The following is a 24751-nucleotide window of genomic DNA, read 5'->3' as shown; positions in this document are numbered from 1 at the left end:
TTCTTTCTCTTCCTCTTTGCTTTCCTTTTAACGTTGGCCTGGCTCTTCTTCCCTTTGTCCGTCTTTCTTTCTCTCTGTTTTTTTTTTCTTTTCTTTTCTTTTCTTTCCTTCTTTTCCTCTATGTATCTATCTTTTTATCTCTCCTTCAGAGCCGTTCAACTTACCGGACCAAAGTTCGAACGAGTCCGTATAAAGGTACGATGAGAAATCGTGCTGCCTGACGCGAACAGGAGGCATTCCACTGTCTGATCAATATCGAACTTTCCCCTTTTGCCGTGGCAGACGTCAGTCTGTGCTACTCTACTATTACTACTACTACTACTACTACCACCACCACAAGTATTCGATAACGAAACTCTGCTATTTTAGCTCTGACGCCATAGATCATCTTAGATTTATAATTTTGTTCTTTTTCAAGTAAAAACTTCTTTAGAATGGGTGTGATTTGAAAAAATGAAACGTAGTGATGTAGTGGGAGAAAGAAACAGAAAAAGAGACAAACATATCATTATTTATAAAAATATTTGATTTGCAAACATTTTTTAATGTGTTTTATTATTTACTTTCTTTGTAATTATTAATAAAATTAATAATTAAATAAATAATTACAAATAAAAAGTACAAATAATATTACAATAATATTATATAATAAATTAATAAATAAACTTGTTTATTTGAAAATGTCACTTCTAACTTGTGTGATATGCACACATGTTTTTTTCTTCTTCTAAGTTCTCATCTCAAAAATGTCTTCGTTTAGTCTTCAATTATGTTTCAATTGTATAAAAATGTAATTAAGGAATATTTTACAAACGTAAAACGTAAGTAAATTAGTGTTCTTTCTTTCATAAGAAGAAGTTGAAATGATGTAAAATTTAGTTGCGTGGTGTCTACGTTTTTAAAAAAGAGAAGAGTATTGCGAGTAGACAACAGTTAGTCATTGTTTCTACCTCTGTCGCAATTTAACAACGGAAAAGGTAGAGAGGGAGGACATTCGTGTTGTTCGCTAGTAGAGAGAGAGAAAAAGCAAGCAAAGCGCGTTACTACCACGAGGGAACGTTTACACGGAGTGTTTATAACAGTCCAGCGAGCATAACACCCGAGCATGTTAGCACGCGGAATGTTTCCTGTAATTTGTGTTCCGACTAAATTTCGAAAATGTTACGACCCATTGCGCGATTTCGTCGATTGTCCTCGACGTTACTCGAATGGTTTCGAATCGATGGAAAAAATTTTGCGTTTTTTTTTTGTCCCTTCCTTTGATAAACGTTCAACATTTTTTACACTTCATTTATCGTAACTATATCTATACGTGTGTAGATATATGTACACTCACGCACGCATGCACGCGCATATATATATATAATTATTTTTATTTATTTATTTTATTATCAATATAAATTCTTGAACAATACGCAACGAGAATATAATCGATATAAATAAAATATCGGTTCTATTTTTTTGTTCTTCTCATTTATAAGTGGTTCAACAAAAAATTCACGAGTGTATAACGAAATATTTATTAATTTTTCATGCTTTTTTTTCTTCTTTTTTTATTTAAAAAAAATATTTTTTTCCATATCTCCCAATGAGGAATCGATCTATTTATCTATCTATCTATCGAAGGTTTAGCGATATGACGATAACGAAACGTTGACGTGATCTTCACGCGTATTAATTCGAATCGATCCTTTCGAAAATCGTATTAACGATTGAACAAGGATATTAATCCATCGGTACATTCGATAGGCGTATCTCCCGATAGCGGAATCGCACAGTCGTCGTTCTGGGCTAGTGCGACACAGGGCATTAGTGCAGGTGGTGTAAATTAGCGCATCAAAGCCGGGTCACCATACCAGCACCCTCGGCTGGTAATTATTGACGAGCTCCAACCGTTGCCCGCTAACTACCCATTCATTAGCCGAAGGTTTCCACATAATTAATGGAAGAGTCATCGACAACGGGCCGATTCGTTAGCTAACTCCCGCTATTTCGCCTAATTCTTCTAATTCGTACAAAATTTAACACGACAATCCCATATTTTCTTTTTTTATTTTGTATCATTTTTTTTCCTCTGTGTTAAAAAAACGATTAGGTTAATTCATCGTTGGTTTATATATTTTTGTTGTTTCAAACGTATGTTTACTTCTACTCGAAAATGTCTTATTTATTGGTATAGTACGATTAATGATGTTGTCCTCCCAGTAGTTCGTTTTTCAGTCACCCTTTCAATCCGGTTCTCGTCGGGGTGGCTCGTTCGAAATGGATGGACCAGAGCGATTCCGATAGCCATAGCACGTCGAAGAGCAAAGATACATACGTTTCTCGAGTTCCCTCTCTATTCCCTCTTTTCATCCTTTTTCCGAACCCTCGAAATATCCTCGAACACGACGAGGAGAGACTGAGAGAGAGAGAGAGAGAGAGAGAGAGAGAGTATGTACGTTCGCTGTGAATGTGCCGGCGAACCGTACTGAAATGGAGTGGCCAGTCAATAACCTTGAGCTTCCGAGCGACTCGGTGCACTCGAAGGGCTGTCATTCGAACTGAAAGCTCTTCTGGCTTTACGACGTTATCGTGCTGTGTGCATTTAGCGCCGGTCACCGATACTACCCACCGCCATCACCACCACCACCACCACCACCACCATCGATGGCCACTGTTTCCTCTGACAAAGAAATCTTTCTATGTACATATAAGTGTGTACATATATCTATCTATCTATCTATCTATATACACGTGTATATATATATATATACCATAAGAGAGATAGAGGAAGGTTAGTCACGCACACACTTCATTCTCGTTCGATGTCGCATGGATCCCCTCGCTTCGAGGAGGTTTAACGAACACCGTATATATATATAGAACGGTGGAAGCACGACAAACTCGACGAGTAACCAACCCAGTCCAGGCCAGCCCATTCACCTTCGTCAAAGGGACATACCGTTCTATTATAACTTATTAACCGCGAAGAGCAACGGAACGCGTTGGTGAATTTTATTAAAATTTCATCCTCTCTGCTTTTCCTTAGGATAAAGCAAAAGAGACCAGTCAGTTAATCGGCCACCTATCGATCTCGTTTTACATTGAAATTTGTCTTCCCGTGTCATTTTAATTAATAATTATATCAACCATATATGTATATACTCTGTAGGTATTATCATTTATCGAAATTGACTCTATTGTATTGGTAGATACCTGTGTACAAATATACCTGTACCCCTAGGTATATACGCGTATACCGAGTTCATAGTTCTGCGGTAATCGATGTTTCCTATGACGTTTGCTTTCCTAGACAATCGATGTCTACAATTTATTAACATTTACATAATCGATGTAATAGTATTGTACTTCATTATAATATTATAGGTAAATGGTTGTTGTTGTTGTTGTTTCAGTAATGTTAAGAACATTAAACCTCTTGGAACGTGACTTAAATGTATTTACAAACGAGTTAAGAAGAAAGAATCGAAATTGAATGGAAACACTAGGAAGAATAAGAATGGACGTTGGTTCTTTTTGGATCCGTCCAGTCGGAAAAATAGGTTGGAAAACATGTCGGAAAAGTTGGAACGAGATTAAGCTAATAGACTAATGAAATCTTTGAAAGTGGAAATCGCAATCGCATCCGGTTCTCTTTTTCGAGTTAAGAGTCTTTGGCGTAGGACTAGGGGAAAATGGGGGGGTTGAGGGAAACTAGCCACGGTGTTTTCTCCAAGATGGATGGCTAACCGTAGCAACGGTGACTCGGTTCATTGACTGGAACTTAATTAATTGCCTCGGTGTTACGTGCTTTCGTGCGAGAACGACAAACGACCACACCGATATAGAGACTATTGTTCTGTTTTCTGCTCTACCAGGAATGCGATAATTAGTTGCCTCGTACGTAGCTTCTGTTCTTCTAAAGCTCTCTCTCTCTCTCTCTCTCTCTGTCTCTCTGTCTTGCTCTCTGCCTTGCTCTCTTTCTTTTTCTGTGTTCATGGTATTGGTTCGATCGACGTTAAACAACTGGAGGATACATTGTTGAATTTGATTTAACCGAGAAACAACAGCAATCGCAAACTCGACCATTCGATTTTCTAATCTTCTTTGTAAATTAGATTTTAATCTAACTATTTATAGTTATAATTAATACACACAATAGTATTGTATTACTTTTTATTTGTATTATTTTTGTATTATTTTTAATTATTTAACATTCGGAGTGCACAAACATGTTCATATTGATTTTAGTTAGTTCTACCATAATTTGAGAGATATTGTTATTATATTTACTTTATCAATTTTTTCTAGAAAATAAATGAAAATAATAAAATATATATTTGTACCATAAAAGTATTTTCAGATGAAAAATCAATACATTTCAAATGGTATATTTATAATGACAAAATAAAATATTATTAATTTAGATTAATTAAAATTATATTCACAAATGAAACTTTGTAATATTAAAAGTACATTTTCTCCAACATTTATTGTAATAATTTGAGTAAAAAATTGTACCATGTAATATAATATATTGTACCACCAGTGGTGATTATAATTTTTATTTTTCTTTCTTTCTATCTTATTGAAAGATTAACAAAAGAAAAATTCAAACAAGTTTCAATGAACATTTTTTCCACATCCATCCAATTCGTAAGAAGAATAAATGACGTAAGAACTATTCCTAAAAGTCTTAGAAAAGTTGGTTTGTAGTAGGGAAAAAGTCAAGAGCACGTAGATGAACCTGAGCGGCGATTCGCTAACAAGCGACTGAGTAGGAATCCGAGATGAGTGTTGAAAGTAGATACGTGTAAGCGTTGTGTTCGTTCCTTCCTTCCTTCCTTCCTTACTTCCTACCTTTTTTTTTACCTTTCATTCTCTGCGTTAGTTCTTAATTTACGGAATAAGGGATTCGAGCAAAGAAATAAAGTTAGTCTTCGTTACGAGATTGCTTTAACGCATTAAAATAAAACACATGTGTGCATATCACACAAGTTAGAAATGGAACCTTCAAATAAACAAGTTTCGACGATAATTTATTATACAATATTATTATAATATTGTAATATTATTATTATATATTATAATATTATATATATTATAATATATATTATAATATATATAATATATATATATAATATATATATAATATATATATATAATATTATATTATATAATATAATTTTATATATTATATTATTATAATATTATTATAATATTGTATATAAATTGTAAGAAAGTAAATAATAAAACACATTAAAATATGTTTGCAAATCAAATAGTTTTATAAATAATGATATGTTTGTTTCTTTTTCTGTTTCTTTCCTCCACTACATCACTGCGTTTCATTTTTTCAAATTACATTCATTCTAAAGAAGTTTTCACATCAAAAAAAAAAGGGAAAAGAAAAAGAAGAAGAGAAATTTTAATAATACATGAAAAAGGACGTGAGTACAAGCAACAATTTGAGCAATTCGTTTTGATAGATAGAAAATAAAGATTTGTTCTTATATTTCTTCTTCGTTTTTACTTCGATATTTGATGTCTATGTATAAGATCGACTAGGCGAGCAATTTTGAACTGAAAGTCGAATAAGAAGAAGAAGAAGAAGAAGCAGAAGAAGAACTTTAGACTATGTCTTCCTGTTGCACTTTCGATGGGCAATGCCTGAAGGGCAGTGCAAACATAGGATACCAGCCTCGAGCGATTTCGCTTGACAGCTTCGAAATAGAGTGTTCAGTGGTGGAATAAAGCGCGAAGTCGTGCGATCTTTCACAGAAAAAGACAACTAAAAATCTAAGCGGAAGCGCTCGAGTTACTACTACTACTACTACTAATGCAACTACTACTGAAGACGACACGACGAACTTCCTTTCATCGAAAAACTTTAACACGACGATTTGAGAATGACTTCTATTTCTTCTCGGTTTTTCTTTCTGCCGCTAGCAGAGATTTCAAAAACGGATTTTAATTGCGTGTCATAAAGGATTTTTTCTCAGCCCAAACCCTTCCCCAACTCCCACCCTTTGGCTCTTTTAAACGAATAAGAAAAAGGAAAATAATTCGTGTCAAATCTTTGCCATAGATTTCTGTAAATTCTGTAAATACAATTACGACCAAAATTACAAATGGCACCCTCCTTTTTTTTTTTTACGATCTACTTACCTGTCATTACGATACAAATTCATTAACCAAACGTCTTAGCTTTTCTTTTTTTTTACTTTCTCTCTCTCTCTCTCTCTCTCTTTTTTAATCAAACTTTGCAAAGAAGGAGAAAAACTTTCGTGATTTCAATCAGAATACGGTCCGATACGTAATCCGGATTTAAATGTAAAATAAAAAAATAAAAAAAAAAGAAAGAAAATAAAAGTGAAGGCTTTGCTATTTATCAAGTTTATTCTTTAAATATCTTTCGTTAAAGTTAGATAATAATGAAAGGTTGTGCTGCAAAGTCGATGGGGAATACGTTTCTCGATTTATTTTTGATGGAGATACACGCGAAGCACGTTTGTGGTTTCGATTCATCTTCATTCGAGAAAGGTAAAAGAAATCGAGTGTTCGATACACCGACGAATTCATCGATGTGTCGAGTATTAACAAATATACCAAACGCTCGTTCTCATAGCGTATTGTGTTTCATTTATCGAGGTCAAACGTTTTTAAAGTTGACCAGGAAAAATTCAATGGAACGTAGGAGAATTGTATTTAATTTTAACAAATTTTTATAAAAAAAAAAAATAAAAAAAAGAAAAAGAAGAAAAGAAAAAAAACGCAGTTTCGTTTTTATTTGTTAAAAAGCAAAGTTAGAAGAGACATTTGTGAGAGAAGAGAAACGATTTACAAGGGATCAGGAAATAAATCACATCGCCTAGAGCTCGATTGTCAATTTTTCTTGGCATCGTACGTACTCTCATAGTACTCCATCAAGAAAGATCGTTCTCAAAGAGATTCTCGTCTTGCCTTGGGCGCGCGCGGAACCCGACAGACACAAGTAGTAGTGATAAATACGAGGTGGCACGAATATAACACACACAGAGAGAGAGAGAAGAGTGCGCGTATATAAAACACTGAAAAATTGACATCAACCGAAGGAAAGTAACGAACGATCCACACAAAGTATATAACCCGCCGGTTATGAGTCCTCTTCCTCTTTTCCTTTTATATTTTATTTTCTTCCTCACTTTTTCCTTGTTTAGCAAGCTTGGACCAGATTCACTCTACCGGTAACTTCTTCTCCATTCTTCTAGCCCACTTTACACTTTCTCTCTCTCTCTCTCTCTCTCTGTTATATTGCGAATACGTGAGAGATTAACGAATTAGCCGTGTACGAAGCATCGCTGATCAAAGTCTACGAGAACTTTCTTCGTAGATGAAACTTTGTACTGGCTGATAACCCTGCAATAATCTCTTTTTCTTTCCCCTTTGTAATTATTTCGTTGAATTCGATTTCTTAGATCAAAAAGCTAACCCTAAATATCGTAAAGCAATATAGCACAGTTCCCCTATTCGAATAAGGGGATCTTTAGCAGCAGCATATATGTTGGAAAGGAACGTTGTGGCATAGCAACGAGGCTCGGAATGGTAAAGGAAAACCATTTCACGGCTGACTTGTCGGCTCCTGTCCTGGTGGGAGTAGTCGATCGTTTCGCGTCTCGTTAGCATCTCATCCATCGCCGGTGTCTGCTCGTTCGAACCGCCCACCCACCATCCACCCACTTTCACCGTTCACCCGCTTACTTGCTTGCTTGCTTGCTTGCTTGCTTGCTTGCCTCGTTGCTTGCTAGTCGACTGCTCTAGGGTGAAAATTCGTAGCGCAGGCCCTGTTTCCCTCGGGCGCCCCACCATCTACCTATCTCGCTTACTCACTCACTCACTCACTCACCCTTTTGCATTTCCTCTTTTCTCCGAATGTTCCGAAGCATCGACCTTCTTTCATCCATACGCGATCCATCGGGAAATCCAAGATTTACTCGCGAGTAAAGCGAGTGCTTTCTATCGTCCTCGTTCTTTCTCGTCGTTTACCACCATCGATTGCTGTGCTTGTCTAGCGAAAATCCTACAAAAAAATTTTCCGTGCCTCCCTTGGGTACTTATATCAATAAATCAGTTCGTTAAATCAATTCGAGGGAGAGGATTTCTTTTTTTCTTTCTTCCCCCCCCCCCATATCTATGGAAATGGCATTGGTATCGTTGGCGTTTCATTCTTTAACTTCAAAGATGGGTTTTTGTGAGAAATGAAAAGATAGAAAGAGATCACACACAAAATTGATAGTCAATAGAATAGATATAGTCAAATAATATATTATAAGATAATCATAGAATCATTCGAATATAGATAGAATGAAATGGAATAGTTTTCGTAAATTTTCAACCGACGCAAAATTAATTCAAGTTTAACCGAATGATATCCAGAGAGCTTTTACATAATATAATTGGAGTGGATCAACTAAAGCACACGCCAACGTATATATATATATATATATGAGAAAGAAAAAGAAAAATTTCTAAGATTTTCTTGGCAAAAGCCGTAATTCGCGAAGATCGCTTTTCAGCGTAGTGATTCACGCGAGAAGAGAGAAGAGGAAGGAGCACAAGGATTTAGTGTCCTAACGGGGCAAGACGTAGAAAATTCGCGGTGGTGTAATCTCAAGGCATATATATATATATATATATATATCGTCGTGCCCTTATCACGAATCTAGAACGACCAAGTTATTTTCCCGGCAACGCACACCCAGAGTTCTGGATTTTATAAGAAGCAACATTTTCTTCTTACGTCTCTTAGAAGAAGATGGCTCAAATTTAAAAAGAATTCTCTTACCTTATCCTTTGCTCTCAAGACCCTTTGAAAAATTTGTCATCATTTTTACGAAAAACTACTTTCTCTCGATGTGTGTAGGTTACTTGTAAATTTGAGAAACGTACATATGAGTTCCATTTCTTAGATACGATGCATCATAAAACTATGACTCTGGCTATGATTACTTTTTACACTCGTTTCATTTTTTTTCTCTCATACTTTTGATATAAAAGAAAAATAAAAAAAAAGTAAGACATTTCTTGTTGTTATCTTGACATTTGCGTTGATAGTCGTTTGAAAACTAATCACCGTATGTGCCTTTGTACGAACACGTTCCTGTATTTAAATAACGAACTCCATGTGGTATCGATTTTGAAAGCATCAACGAGAGCAGTCGGAAAGTTCTCTCTTACTCTTCTGGTGAAAAACAGAAGTGGGGAGAGGTCAATGCGCAAAAGTTGGCATAGAACGAACCGACAGATTTTGAAACTCGTTTCATAACCTATAGCCCGAAGGGGGAAATCGCAGAGGAAGTTTAGCGTTTCGAAAAGGGATGCTCGCGTTCGGTTTTGAAATTGTCGAACTAGGAAACGTTTATCGCGATAATACGACGTGCAGCAGTTTACTATCGGAGAAGATATAGAAGGAAAAAGGTGGTCGCGGAAGCATTTGCATGCGGTCGTTTTGCATATCAAAGGGCGTCGAGTGCTATGTTGTTTCGTTTCTACGTACTACCCTAGTACTACCCTAAAACTGGATAGAGAACGGATGATTCGCGAGCAACGTGCATCAGTCTTCCTCGCAAATTCCACGCTCGTTAGCAGCTGCATACATAGGTGTGTATGTAGATATGTGTGTGTGTGTTGTGTGAACGTTAAACCCGGTCGGGAGTCTATTATCGAACGATCGTGTCCCAGTGAATTGTCCAAAACGACTTGCTTTTCAAATTCGAACCATTCCCTTGCTTTTGTTCCTCCTGCCGAATCTCCCCATTGGTACATATTATGTGCCACATACTATATATATATATACATACACACACACCTATATAGCTGGAAATGACTACGTCTCTTGATGCGTTGTTTTCCAAGGGTAGGATCTACCTAGCTTTCTGTGTTTCGTGATTACATATTTGCTAAGGGTAGCTCCGCTTACAAATGGAATTTTAGGTTGTCTCAAAGAACGAACAGAGAAATTTGAGATCTAACGAATTTGCCTTGAAAATTATTACGATAGGTCTCTGAGTGGGTACTTAGGTGCAAAGTATTATCATTGCTTCTCTCACTTTCTTTTCATTTTATTCGAAAATCGAGACTACTATATAGAAGGGAAAAGATCACGCGTATGCCACACACGCCGTCGCTTCGTATTTTCGTTATATCTCGCGTATAAATCTGAGCTTGAAGAGAAACAGGAGAAACGTACGGGGAAACTAGGGAAAATTGCAAGGATAGCCAAAGGGAAACGGAATTGTATATCGAATCGGGATTTTTCGTGACTTGAAAATCAAATTTTGCAAGGCTACTGCTGTACTCGCACGTATTCTCAGCTCGAGCCAAAAGTAAATAACCGATTGTCCGATACAACTTGGACGCGATATTTCTGTCGATATGATCAACTTTGTTTCATCTATTTCAAAATTATTAAGATACATCCCTTATTTTTTTGTCATCGTTTCATTTGAAGAATTACAAAAGAAAATAATCGAGATTTCACACGATTTGTCTCTATCTTCCTTTTTAACGATCTTTCTTTCGTGACGTGCGCACCTGTTGCGCTCTTGTTGCGCATACGAAACGTAGACTCATATTATCTCAATGCAACATACTTAAACATTTATGAATTGAAATAGAAATCAATTTTGAATTGTATCAAATGATATGAAAAAAAAAAAAAAAAAATATGTATGAGATTTTTGTATAATTAATTGCAACATTGTATTTGTGTTGTAATTGCTTGAGATCTTGTTCTTGCTAGATGCAATGTTCGTAATGTGATTTCTGAAGAGATCTCTGACCTAGAATTACAGTTCGTAGCTTGGTACTCCCTTGTGCTTCTTGTGCTATGTTCTACGACTGTTTCATATCGAGAGCTTGGATGGTTCTTGTTCGAAAAGGGGATTGTATGCTTCTCACTCGAAGGATTCGAGTCGTGTATCTCGTTCTAAGGTTCATCCGATTCTCTCAAAGACTTGTTGTATTGCTTTGATAAACGATCTACAGGATGAGTTAAAAGGAAACTTAGGTGTTTCTCTTGACAATAATTGTTTTCAAAGAATCAAGAAATTGCTTTTATTTCGTCTTAAGAATTATTCACATAAACGAATACGTATCGTTAAATAAATTGGAAAGAAAAATATAAAACGTTTTTGTGTAGAAAATTTGTGTTGAACGAATCACCGATGACGATAGAATTAGTCGAACACGACGAGTCATCGTACTACTTGGGATCTCGTTTATTTACTGGTTGCTTTCTTTTTATTTGCCCAAAGCTTCGAGGAAGATCGAAGACAGTTTCTTGAGGGTATTTAGTCCTTCGAAACTTTTCTCCAAACTTGTTGTCTCCCATCCTTATTATCAGTTTTACGTATCTTGTTATCCGTACTATGTGAATTTTTAACGTTGAAAGACTTCCCTCTGAAATCTTCTTAATCATTCTCGTTTAATAAGAAATCCACATAAATGATCAATATTCCTTTTTAAATAATACAATAATACTTTTCTTAAGTTTGATATTTAAACAAAATTACATCGAGTTAATGGTATGTTTAATAAAAAGGAAGGAAGAAGATAACGTTTGTTTAAAGTGAAGGAAATCCTTGGTAAAGGCGATTGCGTTAAAGATGCTTTCACCGATAAAATAACGCGAGAAAAGGGTTCATAAGCTCTTAGAGAGACAGAGAGAGAGAGAGAATGAAGGAATAGTCGACGGAGGGGGTTATCGAGGGGCAAGGAGAAGAAGAAGAAGAAGAAGAAGAAGAAGAAGAAGAAGGAGGAGGAGGAATCTTCGGTTTATTGACAGTTCGGAGCAATCTGGATAGTTATTGGCGACGACATCCACCAGCAGACGAAGGGTCGATTGTCCTGAGTAGTTTCCCACGGCCGATTGGATTACCTTCGATGGCTGGTTTTACTCTCTGAAGAACATTCCCCGTCGTCGTTCAACCGGCTTGGCTTAAGCTACAGTCATATAACTTCACTTCGTATCTTTATGACTTATTTGTCAGTCGGCGCGTGGTCGCTCGATTAAATCTTTATCGAAAAGCTTTTTACAGGAAACGTCTTATCTTATAATCGCAGATAGCAGTAGTCAACTAAAAAAAAACACTCCCCAATGAAACTTTGTTTGACCCATTGGTTTCATATTGTCGAGATAAAAGTCGCTTATTTAAAAAAAACTAATGCAATTGGTAAGGTTTACTCGACCCACCCACCCACTTTCTGCTGGTGGTAACTCCCTCCTCCTTCAGCCCATTTTAAAGCCTTTAATCGCGAACAGATATTACATGCGTACCGCAAAACTACTTAAGGAGAAGGAAGACGCCTCGTTAAGTCGTAAACGTTGCGGCGCTTAAACGGCTTTCAAAAACATTCCAGGTACCCCCGTAGAAACGGAATTGCTGAGACTTGCCGTGCATATTTAACGTTTCCTTCGAGCTTCTCGGATGCTTCTCGGAGAGTGGGTAGTAAAGGAGAGAGAAAGAGAGAGAGAAAGAGATATGACACACCCTTTACCTCGGCACTGGTATGCCATTTTCTCTCGTTCGTGTCGGCTTTGCAAAATGCATTTCGAAATCTTTTTCTTCTTCTTTTTCTCATTTTATCTTACGCGATGACCTCGTCATAGTTAAAAAAAAAAGTCCGAGGATTTTATCTTTTTCTCGCGTTTTTTTATTAAAGTATCCAATCATGATAATTCCTAGACTAATTTAAATCTTATGTAATATTATAAAATGGTAGGAGAATGTGTTTCGTTTATGAATCGATTTGTTCAACATTTCGATAAGAATATGTCACTTACTAAACTTCGAAAAGAGAGACTTTAAGTTTATGTGTGTGACAAAGATAGAAAAGAAAAAATAGCAAGATGGAGAGAGAAGTTGTCGTAGTAATTTCTCGCAACGACATTAACTATCGTGGCTTTTACCTCTTACTCTCTTGAGCTTTATATCTAATTAGACGATACGTCGTTCCTCTTGAGAAATCGAGCGGTTCAGTTTATAAATTAGCTAGCAACGTATAGTACGCCAATGGCCAAAGAATTCTACGTGTATATTCGTTCAAAGGTGTAACCGTTTAAAATTCCAATAACAGTCGGTTCACAATGTTTCGTGGAAAACGTAATAAAGGAACAAATTTCTTTAGAGACTTTCAATTTCCTATGATCTTTGGTCGATACTTTTGCCGATTTTGCGAACGAAAGAAGAAAATCGTACAGTTGAAAAATAAAGAATGAGAGAGAGAGAGAGAGAGAGAGAGAGATATAGAATATTATGAAATTTTACGAGCTATAGGCATCATAGGGTTCGATGTAGGGCTCGCAATGTCGTAGGTAGATACGACGCCACGTGCACGAAATGCCACCTCCGCCATTTTCTCTCTTGGCGTCCAAACGGTGAACGTTCTTGCCGTTATGTTTCCGTATTAACACCTGCTGTATCTCGCTTCTGCTATTCTTTCTTCCTTATTTTTTATTTTTATCCATTTACGTAGACGAGGCACACATACACACATACACGTACACACTGAATTTCATTGGGAATCATACGTTTCTTCTAAATAGAAGAAAAAGAAAGAGAGTGTAATGGAAGTAAGCGTGTGTTTTTCTTTTACTCGAAAGAAGCGATGATGAGATTATGTTTGGAAATTTTCCAAGATCGAGAGCAGAGAACGTTTTTTGGAAATTAAACCACGATACGTATATGTGAGTGTGTTGATGTATGATTACATACTACGAAGCATATTAATTACGAAATTAAAGTTCAATTTTTATCAATTTTTATAAAAACATTACGCCTGTAGGAATGCAACCCTTCAGACAAACTTATGAATGTTGCTTGCGAGTGCTATCTATTGGAATAGAATTGTTTTTCTGCTTAAACTGTTTATACACGCATATATTACGGGTTGTCTATCGTAAAAAATTCCGTCCCGATGGATGGCTCTCGTAAGCAACATTTTCAAATGTGTCTGGAGAGTTGCATATGTACAGGCGTACATTTTTATAATTATCATTGATGTCCATTTGATTTAATTGCTATGATAGGTGTAAATAATTACAAAAAAATTATTCTACTCTGTAGGAGTACTCAGTGTCACTTTGGTCTCACTTATGCGACGTATTTGGTATTAGCGGGTTGCACGTGTTCAAATGCTATTCGAACATATTTATACTAACTCTGTAGATCAGAAAATATATTTCCATTTTGCCTACAGGAAGAACATTCTTCGAAAGCCGTCTCCCATTGAAATCTGTCTCTAATGCCATCCAGATCTTCACCGTATGTTTCCTGAAATTTCAAGGGAGATCGTATGTTTGCGAGGGGAATATATAGCCGGGAGTATGAAAACCTTCTTTTCCTTCAAATTCTCTTCTATCTCTTTCTCTATCTTCACTATGGATTCGCGATCGTGTTACACGCGGATTTGGAATCCTTCCAAGAGGCCAACTTGGTGATTTTTCGACTCAAAATTGAAGCGAAAAGTGTATGCAAAGTAAACACAGATTTTCTTGAGATTCCTCTATCCAACGTTTTTGCCATTCAACGAGAAGAGTATCGCGAGACGATATAAAAAGGAGCATTCCCGTATACATAAACACGTATATGTATGTGTGTTAGACCTAGGCGTAAATGTATTTGAACATTTTCTATTTTTTTACTTTTACCACATACTTAATATATCTTAAGATTCTTTTCTTAAGTAAAAAAAAAAAAAACGAAATGTATGGAAATGACGTCGTTTATACATGAAAATGATATGCGCATGTCTCTAGAGAATATATTTGCTGTCGGGGTCTTTTTTTTTTTTTTGTCTTTTCTCGTCGACAGAAAAAAAATATCAAATCAAACGAAGAGAAAGAGAAGAAAAGGCAAGAAACGCAAAAGAAACCAATCGTGTCTAAGATTCTTTTCAACTTATAGAATGCAGATACACGTTTTGTATATTCAAGGCAAGAGACAAATGCAGAAAGAAAGAAAGAAAGTAAGAAAGAGAGAGAGAGAGAGAGAGAGATCTTTCCTACTGGGAATATTCGAAGGAAATTGCCAGTACGAAAAGCGATCGAGGCAGAAGAACAAAAAAGAAAGGGGAACATTCGCGTTGGTTATGCGCCAGAATTCTCATTCGATATTTGATGGGAAATGCTTATTTCAATGGAAAGACAATTGTCTATATTCTGTTTCAATTTCATCGTATCGAAAGAAGAAGAAGAAGAAGAAGAAGAAAAAACTTTTCACGTGAAAAATAAGAACGTGCCCATTATTTCAAATACATTTTAATAAAAGATAATCAAATATGAATGAATGATTTTGCAAGGGGAATAATTAAGTTCATTTATTCATCATTAGGACGCAATTTGAGTGATTCTTATTTGAAGAAGTAGACAAGTCCCATGGGAACTAGCTGGTAAGAGAAGTTAGTGGCTTATCGTTGAAAGAGAGAACCTACTCAGAGTGGAAGGTTGAACAAGTAGTAGTCTTTACTTTAATCATTCCTTCTTCTTCCCCTTCGGCTCGATAAAAAGTTATGAAAAAAAAAAAAAAAGAAAAAAAAGAAAATTCTAGGAAGATTCCGTGAAGTTGGAAGAAGGAGAACGTTAGACGGCACTCTCCTTTTTCCCATGGGTGCTTTCAATCCGGAACGAGAACGGCTAAACTACCCGCGCGAAACAAGAAAAGCAGCCGTCTAGAAAGTTAAGGCTACGTCGTGTTGTAGTTCTCTCGTAAAGGAACGGCTCCGCACATTTTGTAAGAGCCGCGTGCGTTCAACAAATTGCTATCCGCCTACGGTCTTTACGCGCTTCTTCACAGCTTCTCGGCGTACAAGATGCCGGATGCATACTCATGGGAATCCTCTTAAAGAACATCGTTTTAAAGCATCAGTAATCGCGAAAACTTCAAACCATGCAACTATAGTTATGCAATATAGGATAGTAGTTACCCCTTACAATCGAATTTATATAGTTTCCTTAAACGATCCTCTTTCCCCCTAGTCCATAAATGATCGAAGAAAATAGGGAACTTTCGATCCCGCGTTATCAGGGATGAAATCAGGGGCTCTTGAAGTAACTTGCTCGGATTACTGTTACAGAAGCACCTCGGGGGACGTACCTGCTAATAGATAGACGCAGACTCGATCCAGGAAACCAGTTCGTGCCTGTTAAGGAAGGTTCAGAACTGACGCTGGAATGCGCTGCCGAGGGTGGAAACCCGCCACCGGTTTTGGCATGGGGCATGATGCTATCCCAAGCCACTTTGGATGGTCCCGAACAACCACCGGATAACCTCACTGTCTTACCTTCGACGTCCGCCAGACACAGTGGAGCTCACCTTAAAGTCTACAGGGGTCATCATAACGCCACCATCGTTTGCGTCGCTCGTCACATAACTCTATCTCTGCCGATGAACGCAAGCATATTGTTGGATGTTCAATGTGAGTATAACATATATATATATTTTTTTCTCTCTCCTATTTTTTTTTGTTCCATTCCGATAAATTTTGTCTCCGAGTTGAACTCGTTAGAAGTAAGGGTCCTTCGTTAGATAAAAATTCTATTCACTCGCTCTCGCGAAAACTTTAAACGTCGGATTTCTCAGACCTGACTCTCGTACTCATCCAAAAAAAGGAAAAAGAAAAAACTCGTAATTTGTTTCCTCGGAGTTCGAGGACGACATTGTCTTCTTTTCCGTAAAAAACGGACTGTCCGGGTTGGGAAGTGAAATTCGCACTTTTTTTTAAAGTAGACTTAATTTAAGAGACGACGGTCCTTTCGTAGACAGGAAGCGCAATAAGTCCGTAGGACACTAGGTAGAGGATTTCAGCGATATTAGATGTAGGAAAATGGTAGTAGTACCCATGGAAACGAGTTAAACGTTAGATCATTCTGGAGGGTGAGAAAGAGAAAGATATACGACTGGCAAGACAATGAGAATAAAACGGACCATCGAAATTGAAATATAAATTTAATTAAGTCAAATATTCGGACCAGGTTGTCTTTGTTAAACGAGAGAGAGGGAGAGAGAGAGAGAGACTCCAAAGAGTAGAAGAAGAAGAAGAAGAAGAACTCAAAGGATGACACGTTGCAAGCTCTGTTAAAGAAATAAAAGTTGCGGTAGTTGGTACATGCGTACATAGTAACCATCATCCTGTATTATGCAACATCGCTATAGTTTATATTTTCTCTCTTTCTCGCTGTATACGTTTCTTTGCCAAGAGTGAGCTTTCAAATCCGCGTCTGCGACGTTATACTTTGCTCTACCCCCGTCCTCTCGACTTTCTCAAGGAGTCCAAACTCCAGGCAGTTTTCGCGGAAAAGTCCGAGGAACGAGGGGATTAACTCTACCACACGAACAAAAACGGTTGCAAGTCGTGCAAGTACGTCTCTCTCTCTCTCTCTCTCTTTCCCCCACCCTCCCCTCTTCTTCTTCTTCTTTTACTCTTCTCGCATGACTTTCTTTCTCTTTCTTTCTCTTTCTTTCTTTTCATGATATTCCCTCCTTTACTTTCGCGTAGTCTCCGTGATTCTTCTTTCTGTGGGTTAAGAAAGAAACTAGTCTATAGTATGGCAACCCAAGAATATGCATTAGTGGATGGCGCTTGCTTGCTTGCTTGCTTGCTTGCTTGCTTACTTGCTTGCTTGTTTTTTTATTCTTTACACTTCTTTTTTCTTCATTTTTCTTTTCCTTACTTCTTCTTCTTCTTCTTCTTCTTCTTCATTCTTGTGTGCCAGATTCAAGAGTATCGCGTCAGAGCGTATAGTCCTTCTTGTCCAAGATTATACGCTTACCAGGAGCTTTTCTAGCATCTCCTTGTAGTACTCTTCCATCCTTCTTTCAGGATATACGAGTGCGAGCTTTGCAGTTGGTGCACAATGTAAAAGATTCCTCTATTCGCGTCATGCGAAACTTTCTATACGTTCGATCTGGTTTGACCTACTTTTTTCCATACCAAGTCGGTTGATAAGAGTGATGCTTCCTTTCTTTTTTAAGATTTTTTTTTTTTTTTTATTTTTCTTACGAATAATCTAACAATGCATTTGCAATGAATACATTTAAGTTTACTTTGTTAATTTTAGAAAAATGTACAAAATTAATAATTGTTGAATTTATTTATTTATTTTTTTTTTATTTCAACACAATTCGTCAATCAACTTCAAGTTATTTGAAAGATATCGAACTTTTCTGATTTCGATGAATATATTAGACACATCCGGTATATATATATAGTGTGTCGCCTTGAATGATACGGGCACGAGCAACCAAACTTGAAGAGATTTTGAGAGATGCAAATTTTCTACGCGAATAAAACTGGTAGCATCGAAAGATCGTTTCCTTAGATATGCGGGTATCGTCGAAAAGAGGGTGACGAAGGATGAACTAAGAAAGAAAGTAAACTTCGACAGCAGCGTGCAACTCTCTCTTCATCGTTACTTTCCTCCCTTTCGGTCAATTTTTCTTCATCCTTTTTTTTTTTTTTTTTGCTTTCTTTCTTTCTTTCTTTCCTGCAACACGTCCTTGTCGTTCTAAGAATGTAGACATAGAACAGGATTATCCATGCGACACCTGAACGAGCAAATTTTACACACGAACGAATATTAAAGAGATCACTTCTTAAGCTCTTAAGATATTCTCGAGTATTATGCAAGTAATATGACCTATATATTCTCTTCCTTAACCAAAAAAAAAATAAAAATAAAAATCCTAATATATATATAAATTACGTGTCACGTTGTTTGTCCGCAATGGACTCCTAAATTACTGAACCGATTTTAATCAAATTTTGCACAATCTGTGCAGTTTCATTCAACTTGAAATATAGAATAGTTTATATCTCAATTTATAATTGCAATTGACTTAAAGACGTGTGTATCGGACTGATTGTGAGCCACAGCAACGCGTGACGGGGCATCCCTAGTACAAGTATAAATTTTCTATGCTATGCATCTTTGAACAAACGTATTTCATAGAATCATCGTTTAATTAATGGAAATCATTCCTTTGTTCGATTATAATTTGAGTTTTCCTTTGACGAACTGTACAATTAGTTCCTATAACAATTGTTAATATTACCTTGTACGATTATAATATTAGTATACGATATATGATGTATAATGAACAATGAAATTTCCGAAATTCGAATGATTCGTTTTTGATCGAATTAGATTTAATTCTATGAATAATGTACTGTTCAAATGTTAATTCGTAATAATTATAGAAATGTACATCTTGCAATTAAGTTTTTTTCTTCTTTTCATTTTAATCGTAAATCGATTTGACGTTACAATAATACGTTGTAATTTTAACCGCGTTTGTTTCTTTCGCTAAATCGTAATATCGATTCGCATTCATATAAATATAAGTAAAGAATCGTTTTTGAAATTCGTTTAAATCGTTAATTTATCATCGTAGTGTTTTAACCGATATTACGGGTAATTCGATCAAAAATTTATACGAACGTATTCGAGAATCTATTTGGTGTTTCTTGAAATACGCGAAATATCAACAGGTTGTTGATTTCCTATCCAGTTCTCTGCTTATTTATTTAATCTTTGGCCAGGTATTATGGGCAATATTGGAGTCCCATGTATGCTAATTAAAGAAAACCAAGGACGAAATCGTTTGATGGGTTTTCCTGTTAAAAAAAAAAAAAATATTCTTATACAAAGTGAACAATTTGAAAATATAATTATATTAGAAATGCATTTTCTTTTTTTTTTTACGTTAATACATGGAAATGAATTTTATTCGGTTTGGTAGACTATTTCAAATTGTACGACGCTCTTTGAAGTATTTTTCTTTTAATGAATGAAAAAAATATGGAAGAAGGAAGGATCGTATAAAAAGAATCTTCATCGAATAAGGTAATCGCGAGAAGAAGAAATATTTGAAATACGACAAAGGGAATCGTTGCTTCATCGACGAAGATGCCGTGATTCGCGGTTCGCTTCACAAGATAAGAAGATTAAATCAAGAAAAAATGGAAAAGAAAAAGAAAAAGAAAAAGAAAAAAAACTTTGATGTTTGCCTCACTTTGCCAATTTCCGGTTCGTATAAATTATTACTTAGTATATCGTCTCCGAAGTTCTTCTTAATCAATTTAAATAGAACATTCATTTGATATTCATGCTCTTGGGGTCCTTTGAAATTTCATATTTTATAACTCAATAAGATGAGAGATCATTTTTTTTTTTTTTTTTTTTTTTTTATTACGATACGATTTACTATTACGCTACGAAATCTTTTTTTTCCCATAATATCGTATTCGTATCATTCGAATGCTTTGTATTGTTCGATAATGAATTCATTGCCACGGAAATTCAAGTATGGTTGCTTTTAATTAGACCGTGTTACAATAAGTGTTATCTTGTTTCTTATATTTTCTTTACAATTCAACCACATATTTGTTTTTTTTCTTTTCTATTTTCTTTATCAATCAATCCATCCATCGATTGGTGAGGAAAAATCATCGTTGGAAATAAGTGGTACTTGTACATACATATACGAACAAAAAAGAAAGAGAGAGAGACAGACAGACAGACAGACAGACAGGTGTACGATGGATGAAAGGGAATTCGCGTACAGTTATATAAGTACCTTCAAATCGATATTACATTTCTACTTATCTGGTTTATCCGTCCAATTATTTAAATTGCGAATTGTAAAGTTTTCCAAGAGTAAAAGTACCTACGCGTTGTGTAAAGTGGAACGAACGTGCACGTTACACGTAATCGTAACTAAGCGAGTTTCCATTGTATATTTTGAAGAGACACGAAACACAATTAACATCGAATTTATCGTGAGATAAACTTTTGTAAAAGTTGTAATCTCGAGATGCGACACCTCGTATACATACTTGTAAATAAATAGACATTGGAACCGTACATACCACCTGTACCTTACACAACATTGGCAAAATTAGTTGGAATTTGTTGATTCAGTGAATTAATCTATCCTCAGAACGCGTATGAAAGGTACGCGTATAATTAAGTTAACATTGGTATCACCAATGACACCGATATTCTCTCATTTTCAAAGGGACGACAAATTGAAACCGCTCATCTGCCCTTCTTTAAATTCCCCCTCTTTTTCAACGTGGCAGCTATCACCTTAAAAAAAAAAAAAGAATCCTACGTCTATCTGTATTCGATCTTCCCATGCATCGTCTTTACTCTTGCATATGTTAGTATGTCTGTGTTTGTGTGTGTGTGTGTGTAGGTGTATATAGACAAGCAGAATATATTTGATCTATTCGAAAGAAATAAGGTTTCTTTTCGCATCTTTCGATCTCGCGGTTCATGAAAGCTTTCTACGACGGCTGGAGGAGTCATCCATGTCGTCTGTCTTCAACGAAACACGACGAGTAAAAATTCAAATATCTATCGATGCACACACACACACACACACGTGTATATATTTACTTATATACACAGAGGAAAAAATATATATCTTTGATATTCATGTTCTAGGTAATCTCGATATTTCCTTTAACCGAGATTCTACGCAAAAGTATTCTTCAATTTGTAGCAACACCCCTATTGGTTATTATTCAAATACATTTGTTGTTGTTGTTGGTTGCATCAACAACTTTATGCAATTTGACTTTTTTTATTCGTGTAATACGAGTGTAATGAATATAAGCTTTTGTTTTTATATTAATGTGTGTATCTATTGCCACAGTGATCGTTGTTAAGGTACGTTTGTTTTATTGTTTGGCAACGTTAATTTGAAGGAAAAATATTTTAGAGAAAAGAATAGAAAACTTTCATTGTAAAACTATACGAACGCGTTTAATAAATATTATCATTTCAATTATAAAATTAACGATGTCTACATTTAAGGTAAATTAATATATTATAATTAATAATAATTAATTTTTACATTAAATTATCGACCTTTTCTTACTACTACATTTTTGTATTGATATTATCTTGTTAGATAATTTAAATAATACTTATAAATAAATTACAAAATTAATGTATAATATTTCACATTTATTTGTTGTAATTATGTTAGTCAAATGATTCGAAAAGAGAAGAGTACAGAAAATATTTGGAAAGGGCAGGCGTTATGGATGCCCTTACTAAATTACTTGTATCACTTTATGAAGAAACAGAAAAACCAAATGATGCGTTAGAGTATCCTTAATATTAATTAATGATTTAAATATAAAACAATAAGTTTATAAGGGATATATTGTTTAAATAATTCAATAAGATTTTTCTTTAACAAAATTTTCAAAGATATATACGAAAAAATCTTGGAGAGATGACTGAAAATAATTTAGAAATGAATACGTTAAAACAAGAATTAGACAATGCTAAAATAACGATTGCTGAGTTGCAAGAAAAATTAGCTAAATATGAACAAAATGAAGCGAACAATAATTAAATAAAATTATTTTTAATATTCTTCAAATTTGGAATGTTTAAACGTATATAAAAAAAAAAAAATAAAAATCAAAAACTAATTCTTTGAAAACATTTAGTTATAACAACAAGAGATCCTTGTTTAATAATTTAATTCAATCTAAATTATAATGACAATATTATATTTTATATTTTAAAAGTATAACAAAATAAATGCAACAATATTAATGATACATACATGTAATACTTTTCGATCTATTTGTTTTCTCTTATTTGTTTGTAGTTTCTTATGAGCTTTAAAAAAATGAAAGATAGGGAATTTTACACAGACAGGATTCGACGATGGTCGGTCGCAGTTATCGTCTCTTCTGTACAATTTACTTTCAAAGATGGAGAATGAAACTTTAGGATTCCTATCTTTTCTTCGTAACGTGGCGCGAAGTATGTTGGTAAGAAGTTAGTTTTCCATACGTTGCAAGTTTCTCTATCTTACTCTTTCTCATTCTCTTTATCTAACTATTCAAGATTCTAAAATCCTGAGCTTTCGACTTTGAGAACACGCGTCATATTAGTTTCCTTAACTTCTACTTCGAAGACGTTTTAATGGAAAAGGTAGGAAGGATATCTGGTCGGAGCATGATTGTTCCTGATGGTATCAGTCAGACAGAACTTTCTCTCGTAGAAATTCAACAACCCGTTCCGTTTCATTCTAGAGACGTTTCGCGATCACTCAAATCTACCTTTATTTCTTTCAACTTAAAAGAAGGAGGAGGAGAAGAAGAACCTTTTGTTCATCCGACTGCATTCTCCTATCTAACATCATTCATTCATTATTTAAATATTATACATACGATTGATGTCGCATCCTAAATCAATGAGCAGTAAATTATTGAAGTGAAAACTTCTTTAGAATGGGTGTGATTTGAATAAATGAAACGTGCTGATGTACAAATAATATTATATAATAAATTATTCTCGAAACTTGTTAATTTGAAAGTTTCACTTCTAACTTGTGTGATATGCACACATGTATTTTTTTTTTTTTTATTATTATTAATTGGCATTAAGAGAACTCGAAAGTTCATTGACGCAAATATCAAATCCCGTCTGTGTTCCCCTCCATTTGCAGTCTTCGTAGTCTATTTCTATTATTAAAATTCGTGAGAAATTCGTCAGGAATCTAATCGTCGTAGGAAATGGAAGAAAAAGCTTTACTCTCTCTCGAAACTACGAAACGCGAAACAATGGAGTTGCTAGGGTGAAACGTAAAGTTTGAAAACGAAGAGAGAAGAGAATTCGTGACAATGCAACGTCATCCTCCTTGCATCTTCTTCGTTCTTGCGTTCTATCGCGAATGCACATCAATGTCATGTTTCTCGAGTTTCGTCCTTCCTTTTTCACATCTTCCTAGGTTCTCCCTAACGTATCCAAGGGATGCACTTGCTTACCAAACTAAAGTTCTACGTCGTCCTCGTAGCTCCTCTCAATCAATCATATTCAAATCTAACACCCTCTCCTTTTACTCCGTTGCTTCCTTTTCTCTATCTTCTTTTTATTTATATTCTTATATGGATACTGTATAAATCGATGTGCTAAAACGTTTTATTTCAATATCAAAAAATAAGTATTTTATTATCTAAGAATCTTTGTCTATTTTCATTGGAAAATAATTTGTCTTGCTTGAAAAAGATAGAATAAAATCAATACTCAACGGTATATGTGTGTGTGTGTATGTGTGACGTATTCGTCGATGATTTCAATGAACCTGAAATGGTATCTTTCGTTTCGAAGGTAAAGAAGAGTACAATCAGTGACGAGAACTCCATAAGAGGATGGATAGAAAGAGAGAGAGAGAGAGAGAGAGTAAAGGTAACAGAGAGACAAAGTTGGATCGATTATTAATTTTCCGGTTAATGATAGAGATGGGATCGATGCTCTTTACAGATATTTCACAAGGGAATCTAGCTGGGAAGAAGAATCTTTGTTGCATTCGATCGGTAAAGAGAGAGAACGAGAGAGCAAGAGAGAGAGATAGAGATAGGTGATCGGACTGTATCCTCTTGCGTAGACTTTAGAATCGCAAACCTGTTAAAGGCTATTTTCCTTCGGGATTTAACCGATGCCGTTTAACAATGGACATAGTAATAATGGGATGGGAATAACAGGTGTGCTTGCAATCTTGCACCAGAGGATATTATATTCGAATGTCTACAGATCTCTACAATGCCTCAGTGATTTATACCGGTCGTATATAGAAACGCGATCGTGCGTATGCATAACCATACTATGTTATCATCTAGTTTGCGCGTAAAGAGATATAGCTAGATAACTATAAAGATAAAAGACGATAAATATGTCTCGTCATCGAATAAGGGTAGAACG

The 24751-nt window shown here is 35.5% G+C and overlaps 2 protein-coding genes across 3 annotated transcripts in view; both read left to right on the top strand.

The window, feature by feature from the left end:
- tei (irregular chiasm C-roughest protein teiresias) overlaps nt 1-24751 on the top strand; it is a 220473-nt gene that overhangs the window by 119039 nt on the left and 76683 nt on the right. For both annotated transcript variants that reach the window (XM_015324688.2, XM_015324687.2), the window contains one exon: nt 16096-16437. In XM_015324688.2, coding sequence (XP_015180174.1) covers nt 16096-16437 — 342 coding nt within the window. The remainder of the gene's footprint in view (nt 1-16095; nt 16438-24751) is intronic.
- On the top strand, nt 21827-22391 carry LOC149033740 (c-Myc-binding protein-like). The gene is made up of 3 exons (XM_089169827.1): nt 21827-21841; nt 22017-22138; nt 22244-22391. The coding sequence occupies exons 1-3, from the start codon at nt 21827-21829 to the stop codon at nt 22389-22391; spliced, it is 285 nt and encodes a 94-aa protein (XP_089025953.1).

The sequence above is a fragment of the Polistes dominula genome, unplaced genomic scaffold, assembly GCF_049000335.1.
Source record: "Polistes dominula isolate Pdom_NZ unplaced genomic scaffold, Pdom_raw_medaka contig_29, whole genome shotgun sequence".
Taxonomy (NCBI): Eukaryota; Metazoa; Arthropoda; class Insecta; order Hymenoptera; family Vespidae; genus Polistes; species Polistes dominula.
This window is presented reverse-complemented; position numbering and strand designations above follow the sequence as displayed.